This window comes from Lagopus leucura, unplaced genomic scaffold, assembly GCF_019238085.1.
Source record: "Lagopus leucura isolate 7727_CA_CO unplaced genomic scaffold, USGS_WTPT01 Super-Scaffold_810, whole genome shotgun sequence".
Taxonomy (NCBI): domain Eukaryota; kingdom Metazoa; phylum Chordata; class Aves; order Galliformes; family Phasianidae; genus Lagopus; species Lagopus leucura.
Genome location: NW_024962261.1, coordinates 11,408,519 through 11,422,129, shown reverse-complemented (window position 1 = coordinate 11,422,129; position 13,611 = coordinate 11,408,519). Strand labels below are relative to the sequence as shown.

Below are 13,611 nucleotides of genomic sequence, written 5' to 3'. Positions count from 1 at the left end.
ATTTTCAGCCAGCTAACTCACTCTGGATTTATTCTTGGCAGTCTAGTAAAAAAGAGAATATCAATAGTGTCATCTAATCAGGGAACAGAAGTCTGTGTCTGATTTTCACTCTAGCTCATACCTATGAAAAGACATAACAGGGAAGAACCATCACGTGACTGAAGAAGGTTGTTATTTGCTGCTGTCCAAAAAGAACAAAATCTCTGGAATGCACCTGTATCTAACCCTTTATGGGGTGCATGGCTATGTTGGCTGCTACTGTTCATAGCTAGAACAGCAGTGTGCATGCCTTTCACTCTCAGGAGCTCCATTAACCAACAGCAGCAGTGAATAACTGTAGCTTAGCCTAGCCTGCATGTAAATTGACTTCACTTTTTTTTTTATAAATGAATTATTGGCAAAGTTATTTTTGATGCCATTTCCTCAATCATAATATCATAATAGAAATGTGTACACAACATTTTTAGGTTTCATCTGAGAGCAGGAACATTTTTTGCTGCTAATTACTTTTTTAAATTAACCTTTAGTTCATTTTCTTATCTGTGAATGCGAGAGTGTGAACAATAACATGGAGCTCAGGACTGCCAACAGCTCCTTTTTGAGAAATCTGTATCAATGGTCATATGTAGGTGAAAGATCCCAAGAAGTCCCTTCAAAGTCCTAAATATACAGACACATGGAGTTTATAAAAAGAGGAGATACAGTACAGTACCTTTTTAGTATCCTGGGACTACTGACTGCTGTTAAATGGATTAATGCTATGAAGTTCCTTTGGCTAAAACAAACCCAAATATTACTTGTGGTAACAAAGTACGAAATGACAATATTCCCTAATGTGTTAACAAAGTTGCATCCTGAATGACTGATATTTAGTTGTCTCCTGGATGACTTGCTTCTCAAAAAAATGCCAAAAGTGACAGTCTGCAGGGAAGTTCTCACTTCTGAACTATTTGTTTCAATACTTATTTGGAGCTTAGTTTGGAGGAAGTCCAACTTTTTACTCAGGCAGGTAGTCATAAAAGAAAGGGAAAGCCTTTGAAGTAAATGGGGGGAAATTAAGGTTAGATGTTAGGAGGAACTTCTTTACTCAGAGGGCAGTGAGGCCCTGGCACAGCTGCCCAGAGAAGCTGTGGTGCCCCAACCCTGAAGGCGCTCAAGACCAGGTTGGATGGGGCCCTGGGCAGCTGAGCTGGTGGGGGGCAGCCCTGCCCACAGCACAGGCTGGGGCTGGGTGGGCTTTGAGGGCCCTTCCAACTCAATCCCTTCCAATGATTACTCAAATAGCCTTTTAGCCTTTGATGTCTGTTATTTGCTGATATTATTCGCCTATGACAAATACACTTTTAAAGTCATGAAAACTTTTGTTTTCCTTGCTGGTTATTATGCCCTTGCAAATATGCTCCCGCACCTATAGTTTTTATTTGTCATATAGAGGCGAAGATGTTCAAAAGACCAATCAACCATATGTTACTGTTTACATGTGAACATTTGTGATCTGATTTGACGACAAGCTGTCCTGCACAGTATAAATGAAGAAACAGCTGTGTTGAACATGAACCAGAAATAATCCCTGTAATATTAGCAACACTATACATTGTAATGCGTTTCTGTCAAACAAAGCTTCTGCAACAGTCTACAGACACATTTGCAGAAGTGTAGCTAGCATAATTCATAACGCAATAGTATTCAGTCTCCCAGCATAATTTGAGAGCTAGACAGGTCAGCATTATGATTCCATTTATTCCTGAATGTATTGCCCAAAGTGGCTTGATTTTATGTCAAAAACACAGTTGTGTTTTTTTGTTTTTGGTTTTTTCAAAAGGCATCTCAAGTAAATGGGATAAACAGAACTGCAAGTGCACGACTGTGCAAGCACATGAATGGAAAGTAAATTCAGCTTGCTGTCACATCGCTTGCCAATGAATGGTATGTTCAACAACTCAGGCAGTCCACAAAACAATTTTTCACAGAGCCCTAATAGGTTATTTCCACATATGTGGAAATAAGTGCTTGAGTGCTTTAACATCACTTCTAAATACTAACTAAAGGCTTTCTTTTTTCTTTTTTTTAATCTGTATACAAAGTACAACAGCATTCTGTGCTACAGTAAATAATTTCTGCAAATTTCTCTGACAAGAGTTTTCAACATTTAAACTCATCATATACTCACAAAAGTTATATAAGGTACTGTGACTATTAACAAAGCTACACGTAAGCAAATGCAGTGACCGAAGTATTTCATAAAGGAACAGTTTTGTAATAAGAATTGTTATCTAAATACCATGACTTGCTTCAACTGACATTCCTCCTTCGCAGCTGAAAGACTGTCTCCAAACAGTTAGGTCTACAGATTTTCATAACAGTATGTTCAGAGTGGAGTCCACAAAGACATACAAAACTCAAAAAATAAGACTATGTCTAGAAAGGAGAGATGGGAAAAAGTAAGACGAGTGAAAAACTACTTTTAGTTGGTTTCTAGGGATTAGATGTTAAGAGCTTTCTGGTGTTTAAGGGACAGTTAAAAAAAAAAAAAAAACAACTAGATTTACAATTGGTAAAATTCTTCAGAAATTTCGGATTAAATTACTCACCTGCTCTAATTCTTATAGAGTGGAGGGAGAGAGAGAGAAGAGAGAAAAATAGATTCTTCTCCCTTACTGGACTCAGTCATAAGACTCTATACCCATTGATTTCAATTGAGTTCACATTTAAGTATCCCAGAGAATTGACTTCATACGGTGAGGAATACAAAGATGTATTCATGTGGTAAATATAGAAGAAGTTCACATTTTGTCATAACATTTATATCATGTATCAATGACTGAATGTAGAGGTTAATATTAAGAATAAATACACATACAAGTACCAACAATCAGAAGCTCTTTGGAGTTGGTATCTTCTTTCTTATTATGACTAGAGAATACTTAAATACTAAATTACTAAATACTAAATACTAAAGAGAATACAAATTCTCAGAAATCTTTAGTTGCTTCCATTGTCATGAATGTATATCAGAAAGCCCTTCTGCATCAGTAATTATTTCTTTTCAGATTATATTCTGATCTCTTAGGCCTACACAGAAAAAGAGAACAGCCTATAGGGTGTAAAGCTTACCTCCAGGTATTATGCAAGTGGCAGGGACACTTTTTGTCACATTTGAGGCCATAAACTCCCTCAGGGCAAAGCCTTGTTTCACAGTGCTCTCCAGTATATCCTGGATCACAGAGGCAAGCACCACTGATATGGTAGCATTTCCCACCATTCATACACTGGCAGGTCTCAGCACACTGTACTCCATAAGTGCCCACTGGACACTCATCTTGACATCTGTGAGAAAAACAAAGGAGAAAGCAATTAATTTTACTTGAAGTAAACTACAGCTTTTAGGGATTTAAGGAAAATTCTGTTTACGAGGAATCTGACTCAGGTCTAAAATTTGTTGTAAGTAGACCATGAACTTATATACCATTATATTTTAAAATGCCTGTCTCTCTGGATTCCTTTGCTAACAAGACAGGCTTAAAAACACTGCCTCCACAGATTACTGTGGAAAAGGTCTCTCTTCTCTACAACAAAGGAGACAATATACACAGACCACCACATTTCACATTCAATAACAGAACAAAATTGAATCCTCTTAAATCAGAAGTTAGGTATGAAATGTAATACATTTTCAAGAATTTTGTTTCAAAAGATGTCCATCCATATTTTTAATCATCATTTATTTATTTATTTTTGGTTAGTGATCTGGATATTCCACTTGGCAATACTGTGAACAGCCAGCAGACATCTGTGCCCCTGCAGACACTGAAGCAGAAGATCCTTTGCAATTGCTCTCAGCTGACTCCAGAGAGAGTATTTTCTAATTATGTTTCCAAATAGATGTTGTTTTCACAGTGACTTTATTTCCTGAATTTCATTCTGAAATTTTTCTTTATATGGTTTTCTTTACCCTTTGTAGATTCATATGATGACCTGGGAAAATCATCAAGAGTCCCAAACTCTATTGCATCTGACTTCACTGATTTTGTATTTATATGATAGACAAGTCTGGAGTTTAAACCATATGGGTAGGTAGCAATAATTTCTTCTTGCTCCTTAAGGAGAATGTCTCCTAATAAATATAGCTGTTCATCAAAGTTTTCCTTTTCATTTGCAGAGTGTTTAGAAGATAACTGATTTAGCTAATTTGTATTTCACTAATCTTTCATACATCAAACACATTTTACATAAAGATCAGACTATATGTTTAACTGTCTAGGCAATTTCCACTAATTGAGAACTTGAAAATTGATTCCTAGTGAGTCCCCTCATAAAAGCTCATGCGTTGATTTAACAGATATGATGCAAGCTTCATCTTTTTCATCTTTAACTGTCAGCAGCACTACAGAACCACTAAAGGCTCCAACATCAAGGACAGTTAAAATACTGGGTTGTGTGTGTCAGGGTAGACCTCTCAGCTCAACAGGTTCATGCTCCAGAGCCAAGGATGATAACATTCCATAGGTTCTGTCTCAGGGAAAATATTCATATTCAACAGTATAAGTATTCTATAAATTATTAATTACACAAACATAGAAAAAACAATAAAATGTTGAAATCTCAGAGCTTCTGACCAGAACATTCTGAGACCAAAGCCAGGAGGCCTGTTGTCAGTTCACCAGGGAATAATATGCACATAACATCTTCTACAATTTGGGTACGTGTATGCTTTATCAAGTTACAGATTACCTGTTAATATGACACACTGTTAATGCCTTTATCAGCTTAAAACTTGCTGATTTCACCAGTCATATAAAAAAATCTAAATGATAGTCTCTTTCCACTTTTCTTATACAGTTAGCGTTGAAGAATAAAACTGTATGATTGACGGTTTACTTTAGGAGAATTTCAAAGGCTAGTATGATACAAGACACTGCAACACATTCAGCAGAACCCTGTGAGGTAGAATGGGAAGACATATTCATTTCATGCATCTGTGGTACATGCCTCAATCTGGGAATTTTAAGGTGTAACGGGAGACAGTTGTTGGCAGAGATCCCCTGGACTGACCACAGTGATTAAGACACTGCTGACTTCAGCAAATGAGTTGTGTGCTGTTTAAAATGTATGCAGGAAAGCATTTTTTTCACTTTTCCCTGCCTCAAAAATTGCCATTTTCTTTCCTCTGAAATCTACCAAAAAAGATTTTTTAACAGCAAATTAGAAAATACCAGTTTCATTTCTTTGTTTGAACACAATACTTTAAGAGACAACTCTCCAGCCTGCTCACTTTGCAGAGGAACAGGAGGAGCCTTTCTCGCTACTACCATTGCCAAACACCTGGAGAAAACCAAGAGCTTCTCTCCTTACCCCACAGCTCTATCTATATCATTCTGCACAGCACTTGAATGAAGACCCAAAGGACACTGGCAGTGTGGGCCACAGCATAAAACTCCTGAAACCAAGCAACTCTTCACAGAAAGGTAATCGCTTTTCACTTGAGATTCAATGTCTTATAAGTGATGTGGAAAACACTACACAAAACCTTTAATGATAACATGGGCATTTTCTTTTGTCTTTCCCACTTTTACCACTTTTAGCACTTTTCCCATTTCTCTACTTTCTCCGTTGTACCAGAGGTACCAGAGTTGCAGGTTTAAGCAAAAATAATTTTTTTCTTACCTTTCCCCTGTGTAGCCTGGGCTGCAATGGCATTGACCTGTCGCTGAGTCGCAGATCCCTCCATTGTGGCACTGACACTCCTGGGAACAGTTTTTCCCATAACGACCCTCAGGACAAGGCTGACCACAGACCATGCCCTGTGTATGCAGAAAAAGAATCTTACATTTCGATTTCAGGTTGAATGGAAAAGGAAGAAAGGTTTGCAATGAAGGGAGAGTGAGATCATGTCCCTCATCTAGTGCAGATCCTAGAAATGCTCATCTCCAGCTCACAGTCTATGTTTCAGCACTAAATAGTAACAGTTCTCCCGGATTTCCATTTAGTGGGCCAAAGCTTGTGGAAAATACTATTTCTAAGCAACACTGAAAATTAAAAAGCATTTAAGAGTAATTGATGTCAAACTCTTCCCAATTTCTTTATCAGCAGCCATATATATTAAGACATCTGGAAATGCCCTCCAGTGAATAAGAGCGTAGAAATGCACGGTTGCTGTAATGTCCCAGTCATACAACTTCGTGATCTCTTGTTGCCATTTCTGGTGAAAGGAGAAGCTGCCTAATTTCACTGAAAGCGGTGAAATACCTTACAAGCTTCTTTTCCACAAGACTTCAATTTCTGAACTGCTAATTACATATTTGGAATTAACTGCAGTTATGTACTGAGAGAAGTATCAGACCTTAAGACTTTTAAGAAGCCAATTCAAGAGAAGCAGATTTACAAGTGTCTCACCAGGCAAAAGATACATGGGAATTTTAGCTAACATAAGACACTTCAGAGTTTGTATTTGACTACTTTATGCCAACTTTGCATGGAAAGCAAAAAAGGTTATGTTAACAAAATCATCACACAAAATTGAGAAATCTAAAACTAATATCGAATTATGCTTATATAACTATTTGGAGTGGATAACTAATCTAAAAGCTAAAGAGTAACTTATTAGTTATCAGTTAATTAGTTTGTGCTCTGGCAGAAATTTTTCACTACTTCTTCATATGCTGTATTTCTTTACATAAGTGGCATTGAGGCCCATAGAAGAAGTAAAGGCAAAACGCAAACTGTATCCTGTGATCAATAACTTACATTCTTCCATCACAAAATGGAATAAATGTTAAAATTACCATACTCCAAGTTAGGTTGACAGGTGAGCAATGCTCACACAGTGAGACATCATTTGCTTACAGTGATGTACCCTTGCTGGTGAAGATCCCATGTTACTACTGAACTCCTCATATATCATGATAATGAGAAGTTCAATAAATGTAGATTTTCACCCGTCATAGACATGTATGTAGAAAAAAAATGAATAAATATGATTGTAAATACCATCTATGAATATTTTCTAAGGAAACTGTTGGGCTTTGATCACTATCCATCCTTTTGATCATCTTCCAACTTCCTAACTCAGAACTGCCAGTCTGGCAAAGGAGCCTACATGCAAGTGAGGAATTTCATCGGTAGCTTCTTTCCCTTCGCACTGACCAGAGGGTAGAAAGTGAAAAGATAACGGTCAAATTCTAATGTCTTGTTTCTGTTAGCATTACTTAACACAATACCTTAAAGTTTGGGTGTTTTCTTTTTGTTTGTTTGTTTTAAATGCATAGTATACAATTGAAAATAGATGCAAAATCCCCCACGAAAAATACATAATGTCTCTCTAAGGAGGTATCAGCTCCCTAGAGTAATAAGTTCTATCTGGAAGTGAACACTTTCTAGACAAAATTCAATGGATACTACCTGTTTATGGTATAATTCACGTCCCTTGCTTCCCTGGACCTCACATGGTTAAAATGGCAGTGCAGAGCTGGAGGATTTTCAGCAACAGATGGATTATTCAAGTATTTTATTCCAGTTTTTCATGCTGAAATACACTTCTTACTCCTGGCTACATTTTATGTTCTCATTCACTGTTCTCTGTTTCTGCTGCCTGAATTCTAGAAATTTTGAAGGGCACTGTCGATTTCAGCAAATGTTCTTACCATCCATCCTGGTGGGCATGCACACTCCCCGGTCACGTGGTGGCAGATGCCTCCATTCTGGCAGGGGCATCTTTCCTCGCACTGCGGCCCGTGCTTCCCTGGAGGGCAGAGATCCTCACAGCTGCAGAGGTGGTATACAGCAGACACAACTGTTACTTCACTCGCTCTCCAGCTACCTCTGTATTGCTAATGCTATCATTTGTTTGTGGTCAAAAGTAGGCAACAGAAAGCAGTTCACAGCAGAAGCAAACTGAAGGTTGTACAGTGTCTGTGCAACACACCTAAGGGAACAGACCTAGAATGTAGCAGAAGTTACCTTCTGTAACTAACAGAAGTTACTCCAAACTTGATTTCCCCTGTTAGCATGCTTCATACTCTGCATTTCCTCCCTCTATACAACATGCCCTGTACTTACAAGGCTCCCGTGTATCCAGGAGAACACCTGCACTCTCCAGTCACATGGTCACAGGTGGCTCCGTTCTGGCACTGACATTTCTGATGGCAGTCATTTCCATATGTCCCTTGGTCACAGCGCTCCTCGCAGCGCCAGCCTTTGAAACCAGACGCACAGTGGCAGGCTCCAGTGATGGGGTTGCACAAGGCTCCGTTTTTGCACTGACAGCGGCTGCTGCAGTGCGGTCCCCAGTGGTCACTGTCACAAGCTGGAAGGGCAGAAGGAAAAATGTAAACCACTTTCACAATAGCTCATGTTAGAGCACTGATGAAACTATGAGTCAACAGTAAGAAAAAAGAAAGAAAAAGTTATACACCAAAGTTGTTATTGGGCCCATCTTCAGCTCCTTCATATTTTTGGTGGTAAAACATTATCTGGATGTAACAGATTTGGTTATCCAGTGTGTCTTCATGATCACTCAAGTGCATCTTTTCTTGTGTGTGCCAATGCAGCCCTTTAGAACTCCATACGTAACCACTAGGGGTATCTTGGAATCAAAAGAAAAAACCCACTGTTTAGGAAGAATATTTTTTAATGAGAAACATGGGGATTCTGTAAAGAGGAGGAAGGTTAAGGTCATTTAGAGTTCAACAGGAATGAGCTAATTATATGGTCAAATGACCTGGTTTTATTTTTGTGTTCTATCAATAACAGCGCTGCAACAGAAAAGCGTCAGTTGCAGCAACTGAAAGTCTAGGCTCCCCTCAGTGACTGACAACCATTGTTCTCTCAATCTTCTCCTGGGGCAAAAAAGACCGGCAGAGAACAGGCACGCTTTCCTGGAGTACGGCAAAGTAATTCGAGACACATCCTCAGGGGAGGAATTGTTCTGCTTCAGGAGCTGTTCACTTAGGCTACACAAATGAAAAGGGATTAGAACCTTTAAAGATTTTTTTCCCGGTAAAGATCACAAGAATCTGTATGCTTAATGGAGATATTGTGAACACCTACACACAGCAAAATGCAGAGCAACAGAAAATATTACACGCATTAAAAATGTCCAGCAATACTGTCAAATTGACAGAATGACTACCCACCTTATTGTCACTGTGGTTTCTCCATTTATCGTCTTGATGATATTTATTTTCTGCTCTGGACTACATACACAACACCATACACCCCTCTGGCATACAGCTCATCACAGGATGTCTTTACCCACGGTAACACACATTCATTCACAACTTCTACCTACTTATTTTCAGCATATTCACACGGAACAGAATAGGCAATCTGCTTGCTGAGCAGGTGATTATCCTCAGACAACTAAATATTTTGGGATATAATTATATATGTAAGAACAGTGGAACTTCTGAGACAGATACAAGTTCTCTCATGACTGAACAGACACCTCTACACTTGTCTGCTTGCTTTTTTTCTTAACACATTAGTATGGATTCAGATAACAGTCATTCTTCTGCTCCCAGACAAAATACAGAATTTCAATTTCAGTTATTCCTCATGGAATAATAATTAAAACAAACAAACAAAAGAAAATTAGAGATGCCTGATAAACAGAAGAACCCAGATCGGCCAACAGCACAGGGTTGTTCCAGGGCAGAATTAAGGATGAACATGACCTAAACCCACTCTTAGATATAAAGACATGGCAGAAATGTTTGGTTCATAAATTCCAGTTTGTGCTCTTTTCCCACTAGCTGGTAAGTGGTTTGCAACAACATTCACACACCTTTTTGGAGAAAAGAAAATTAGTTTCAGAGCCATATAGACCAAACCCACCTCACATCTACCATTGCACAACACCCAGGCACAGAGAAAGCCTTGCTACTCACTTGTGAAGCAGCAGAGCCTTGCACTCCCTCTGCTCCTTTTACTTGTTCCCAATCTGCTGTCTATCCCTGGGATGCATCTTGCTGACTCCTGGAGATTTACTGACATGTGGGATGAACGTGCTGTGCCAATGAACTTGAAGCTTTCTAGACTATTTTACTGCAAGAGCATGTACTGCACAGAATAAAATAATTTATTAGCTTCCTGACGTGATCTTCACATTATATTTGCAGGAAATCATTAAAATAAAAAGCAACAGACAGCTGCTAATAGGATTTCCAGCCTCATGACCATTCTCCTGGCAACGGCCAGGTGGGTAACAAATATTGAGTGCGTGATTCTTCATTACAGCGCAACGGTGAAGCATCCCACCAGGACTGTGATGGCTGTACCATACTATGGATGCACAGCAGTCCATTATGCAAGGCCTGTCACCAGCCTAATATCTAACTGTGAGTAATGGGCAGAGCTGTGGAGAAATTTGCAGAATTAAAGGAAAAATCTAATATTTTTGAATGAGACATGTAAATAGTGTATTTTACCTCTACATCTAATGACTGCTAATCAATAATATTCCCCATAGGAAATTAAAGTGATTTGTCAGAAACTGATACTCCATTTACCATTAAAGAAAGAAAAAGGCAAAGGGTAAAAATGTTTTCTGTGATGAGGTTACCTTTAGTTAGTTTTGAAAGCTGAATTTACCAACTACTACATCAGACTGCTTCTGTTACTTCCTAGTATTCAGAAACTGAGAAAGCTGAGCTGGAAGTTGCACAGCTGCTGATCTGGTGGAATGGATAATTTCTGCATTGATAACCATCATCAGATTACAGACTGTCAGCTGGAGTTTAATCAGAATAGCTGCTCTGCTGTCCTGACTGCACCAAGGTCAGGCAGACACACGCACATATGCTAACACGACATGCACACACACACCAAAGTGCCAGCTACTGGCTGCCAAACAGAGCTGAGGTTGTACATCATCTGTCTCAGCACAGGGTGTGCATGAAAGAGAAGCGAAGTAGAGAAACAAGAGTCCTGTGTTCAGAAAAAGCCAGTCTGTGCACCATGGTTAATTTTCTGTATTTATCATAAAGAAATAGCCAAATACTGTTGTTTTATACAGAGCACTATTCTTGCAAAGGTGAACATAATTTGTTGCTTTTTTTTTTTTTTTCTTGCATATATATTGTATTTATCCCCAGTTGTTTGGTTGTGGTTTTTTGTTTGTTTGTTATAAGTAGATGTGTTATCTAGCTGCACTGCTCACTATTGAATTCCATAGGAGACTCCTGATGTCCTTCCTACCTTCATCTTACACTGCTGGGGAAAAAAATATTTCAAAGGAAAAGCTTAAAAACACGATGGCGTTGAAGCCCTATCTTGTTACCATTTTTGCTTTTATACTTTCTGTTTGTCTGCACATCATGCAATGCTACCAATATCAGGTGGGAAACTTTTCCTTCAGAATGCTGCTCACTGAAAGCAAAAGCCTCTGAGAAAAAGGGTACCACACTGTATAAACCCTCAATTAAACAAGCAGGTATGGTACAAAACTCCAAGACAATACAAATCTATCAACACATAGAAATGCTCTACGAAACTGAGTGCCAAACGTTGATTTTAGGAACCAGAAGCTCAAGGATTCATGTGTGAAGAAGATACTTTTGAGAAGACAAAAACAAACAAACAAACAAACCATGATGTAAATTGCCTTTTTTTTTTTTGTCTTTTGCAGCACTTGTGAAAGTTTAATGTACTGTATTTCCCATAGCTCCAATGCACACTGTAATTATATGAAGCTAGATGTGTTTTTATGCAAATTGTTTCTGAACCGCTGATGATTTGCAAATTGCAGCATAGGGAAACTTGGTATTTTATAACACAAAATATTGATTTCTATTATTATTTGGAAGCATCTTTGCAGAATTTGGTAATTTCTTTCTTATTCTATGTAAACAAATATATTTTTAACAAAATGAGATTACACACTTGGTGGGCGTTTTTTGGCTTTTTTAGTTGATTTCATTGAAAGGCAAAAAAAAAGAAAAAAATGAATAAGTAAGTTTATTCTTGACAAACCCATCTTGATCACCTACAGTTCTATACTTCTGTAAAGAATAGCCTGTAATGAGAACAAAATAAGGCTATCAAATCAGGTCAAAAGGAACATTTCAGTAAAATTATACTTAGAAGCTGATTTACAACTACCCTTTAAGAACACTACAGTTCACTTTATTCGAGACAGACTGATTTTTTTGCTTTTTTCTTTTTTTAATGGATTGGTTGGTTTACTTTTTTAAGATCTGACTTCTCTTTCTGGGTTTTTTTTTTTTTTTTTGATTGTTTGTTTGTTGAGTGTTTTTTGGTTTTTGTTTTACTAATAGGGATTAAAAGCAAAAAATAATAGCAAAACTAAGATTTACTGTTTTTACCATTGTTATTTGCAGATGTCCTCCATGCACTTCCAAGATAGCAGAATGGAATTTTATTTTGGATTGCATGTCTTTCTGCCTTTTTACAGGAAAACACTGTTGTATATTTCTGGAATTACATAACACTGCTGCCAAAACAGAGGGGACTCTTATTGGAGTACTGGGCTATAGAGCTTTTATGGTCTTTAAAAACAATTGAGAACAAAATCTCCATCTCCAAAAAGCAGGTACAAAGTGAACCACTCCCTCTCCTGGCACGCAATACTGTCAAGAACAAATCTAAAATAAACAAACAGTAACAAATACGCAGTTCCTCTCTGCCCCTTCAAAACTTCAACATAATTTCCTCAGATAAGTCACAGCCAATAGTAAGTGAAAGACGATTTTCTTTGCTCCAGTGTGTAAAATAAATTGAAGCTGGCTGTAATTTCAACGTTAGCTCTGATCATCCTTTCTTTGTTTCTAAGTTGTCATGTCAAGGATAAGTCTGAATCTTTGCCCCTTCCTTGGCATCGCTTCTTAGACTCTCAGATATCTATTGGTTTGTCCTTAATTTCATGGCCTTTATACTCTAACCCTCATCTATCATTTCTTATTCAAGTGTAAAAATATCAACCATCACATTTACATTGTCCATGACATTGGGCCCTTTGTGATATTTTGAGACTGTTGTCTTCCTTGCTTCTCCTCAAGTAGCCCCTATGACTTGGCAAAGCTCTCCATACAACAAACTATAAAATTGCTAAATTGTCCTTCTCCATGTCTCTACCTTTCTATGAAGTCTACAAAAAGTTAACACAAATTGTGAGGCAAATATGCTGAAATTGCTACCTCCCATTGACATTCATTTCCTCCCTTATCTTTTACGTGTTTTGAACTTTGTTTTGTCTGTTCTTTGCCATCAATTACAGGCTCTCTAAGACACAGGCAACTTTCCATTCTATATTTTTACTTGCAGAAGGTCAACCATATTCTGGGCTGCAACATAAGAAGTGTGAACATCAGATTGAGGGAAGTGACTGTCACCTTCTACTCCATTTTCACTAGGACCAGGAATACTAAGTTCAGGCCTAGGCCCCCAGCACAAGAAGAGCATGGAACTGTTGGATAGGTCTAGAGGAGGTCCACAAAGATGCTCAGAGAGCTGGAGCACCTCTCCAATGAAGAAAGGCTGAGGGAGCTGGGTTTTTTCAGCCTGGAAAAGAGAAAGCTCTGGGAAGATTGCACTGCAATCTTTCAGTATTAAAGGGGGCCTGCAGCAGGAGAGTAACACTTCATCAGGGAGTGTAGT

General features: G+C 38.2%; 1 protein-coding gene across 2 annotated transcripts in view; it reads right to left on the bottom strand.

The window, feature by feature from the left end:
* Positions 1-13,611, bottom strand: part of MEGF10 (multiple EGF like domains 10) — a 96,278-nt gene that overhangs the window by 39,349 nt on the left and 43,318 nt on the right. For both annotated transcript variants that reach the window (XM_042866268.1, XM_042866269.1), the window contains exons 6-9: positions 8,056-8,302; positions 7,641-7,761; positions 5,665-5,801; positions 3,115-3,327 (exon numbers count right to left, since the gene is read on the bottom strand). In XM_042866268.1, coding sequence (XP_042722202.1) covers positions 3,115-3,327; positions 5,665-5,801; positions 7,641-7,761; positions 8,056-8,302 — 718 coding nt within the window. The remainder of the gene's footprint in view (positions 1-3,114; positions 3,328-5,664; positions 5,802-7,640; positions 7,762-8,055; positions 8,303-13,611) is intronic.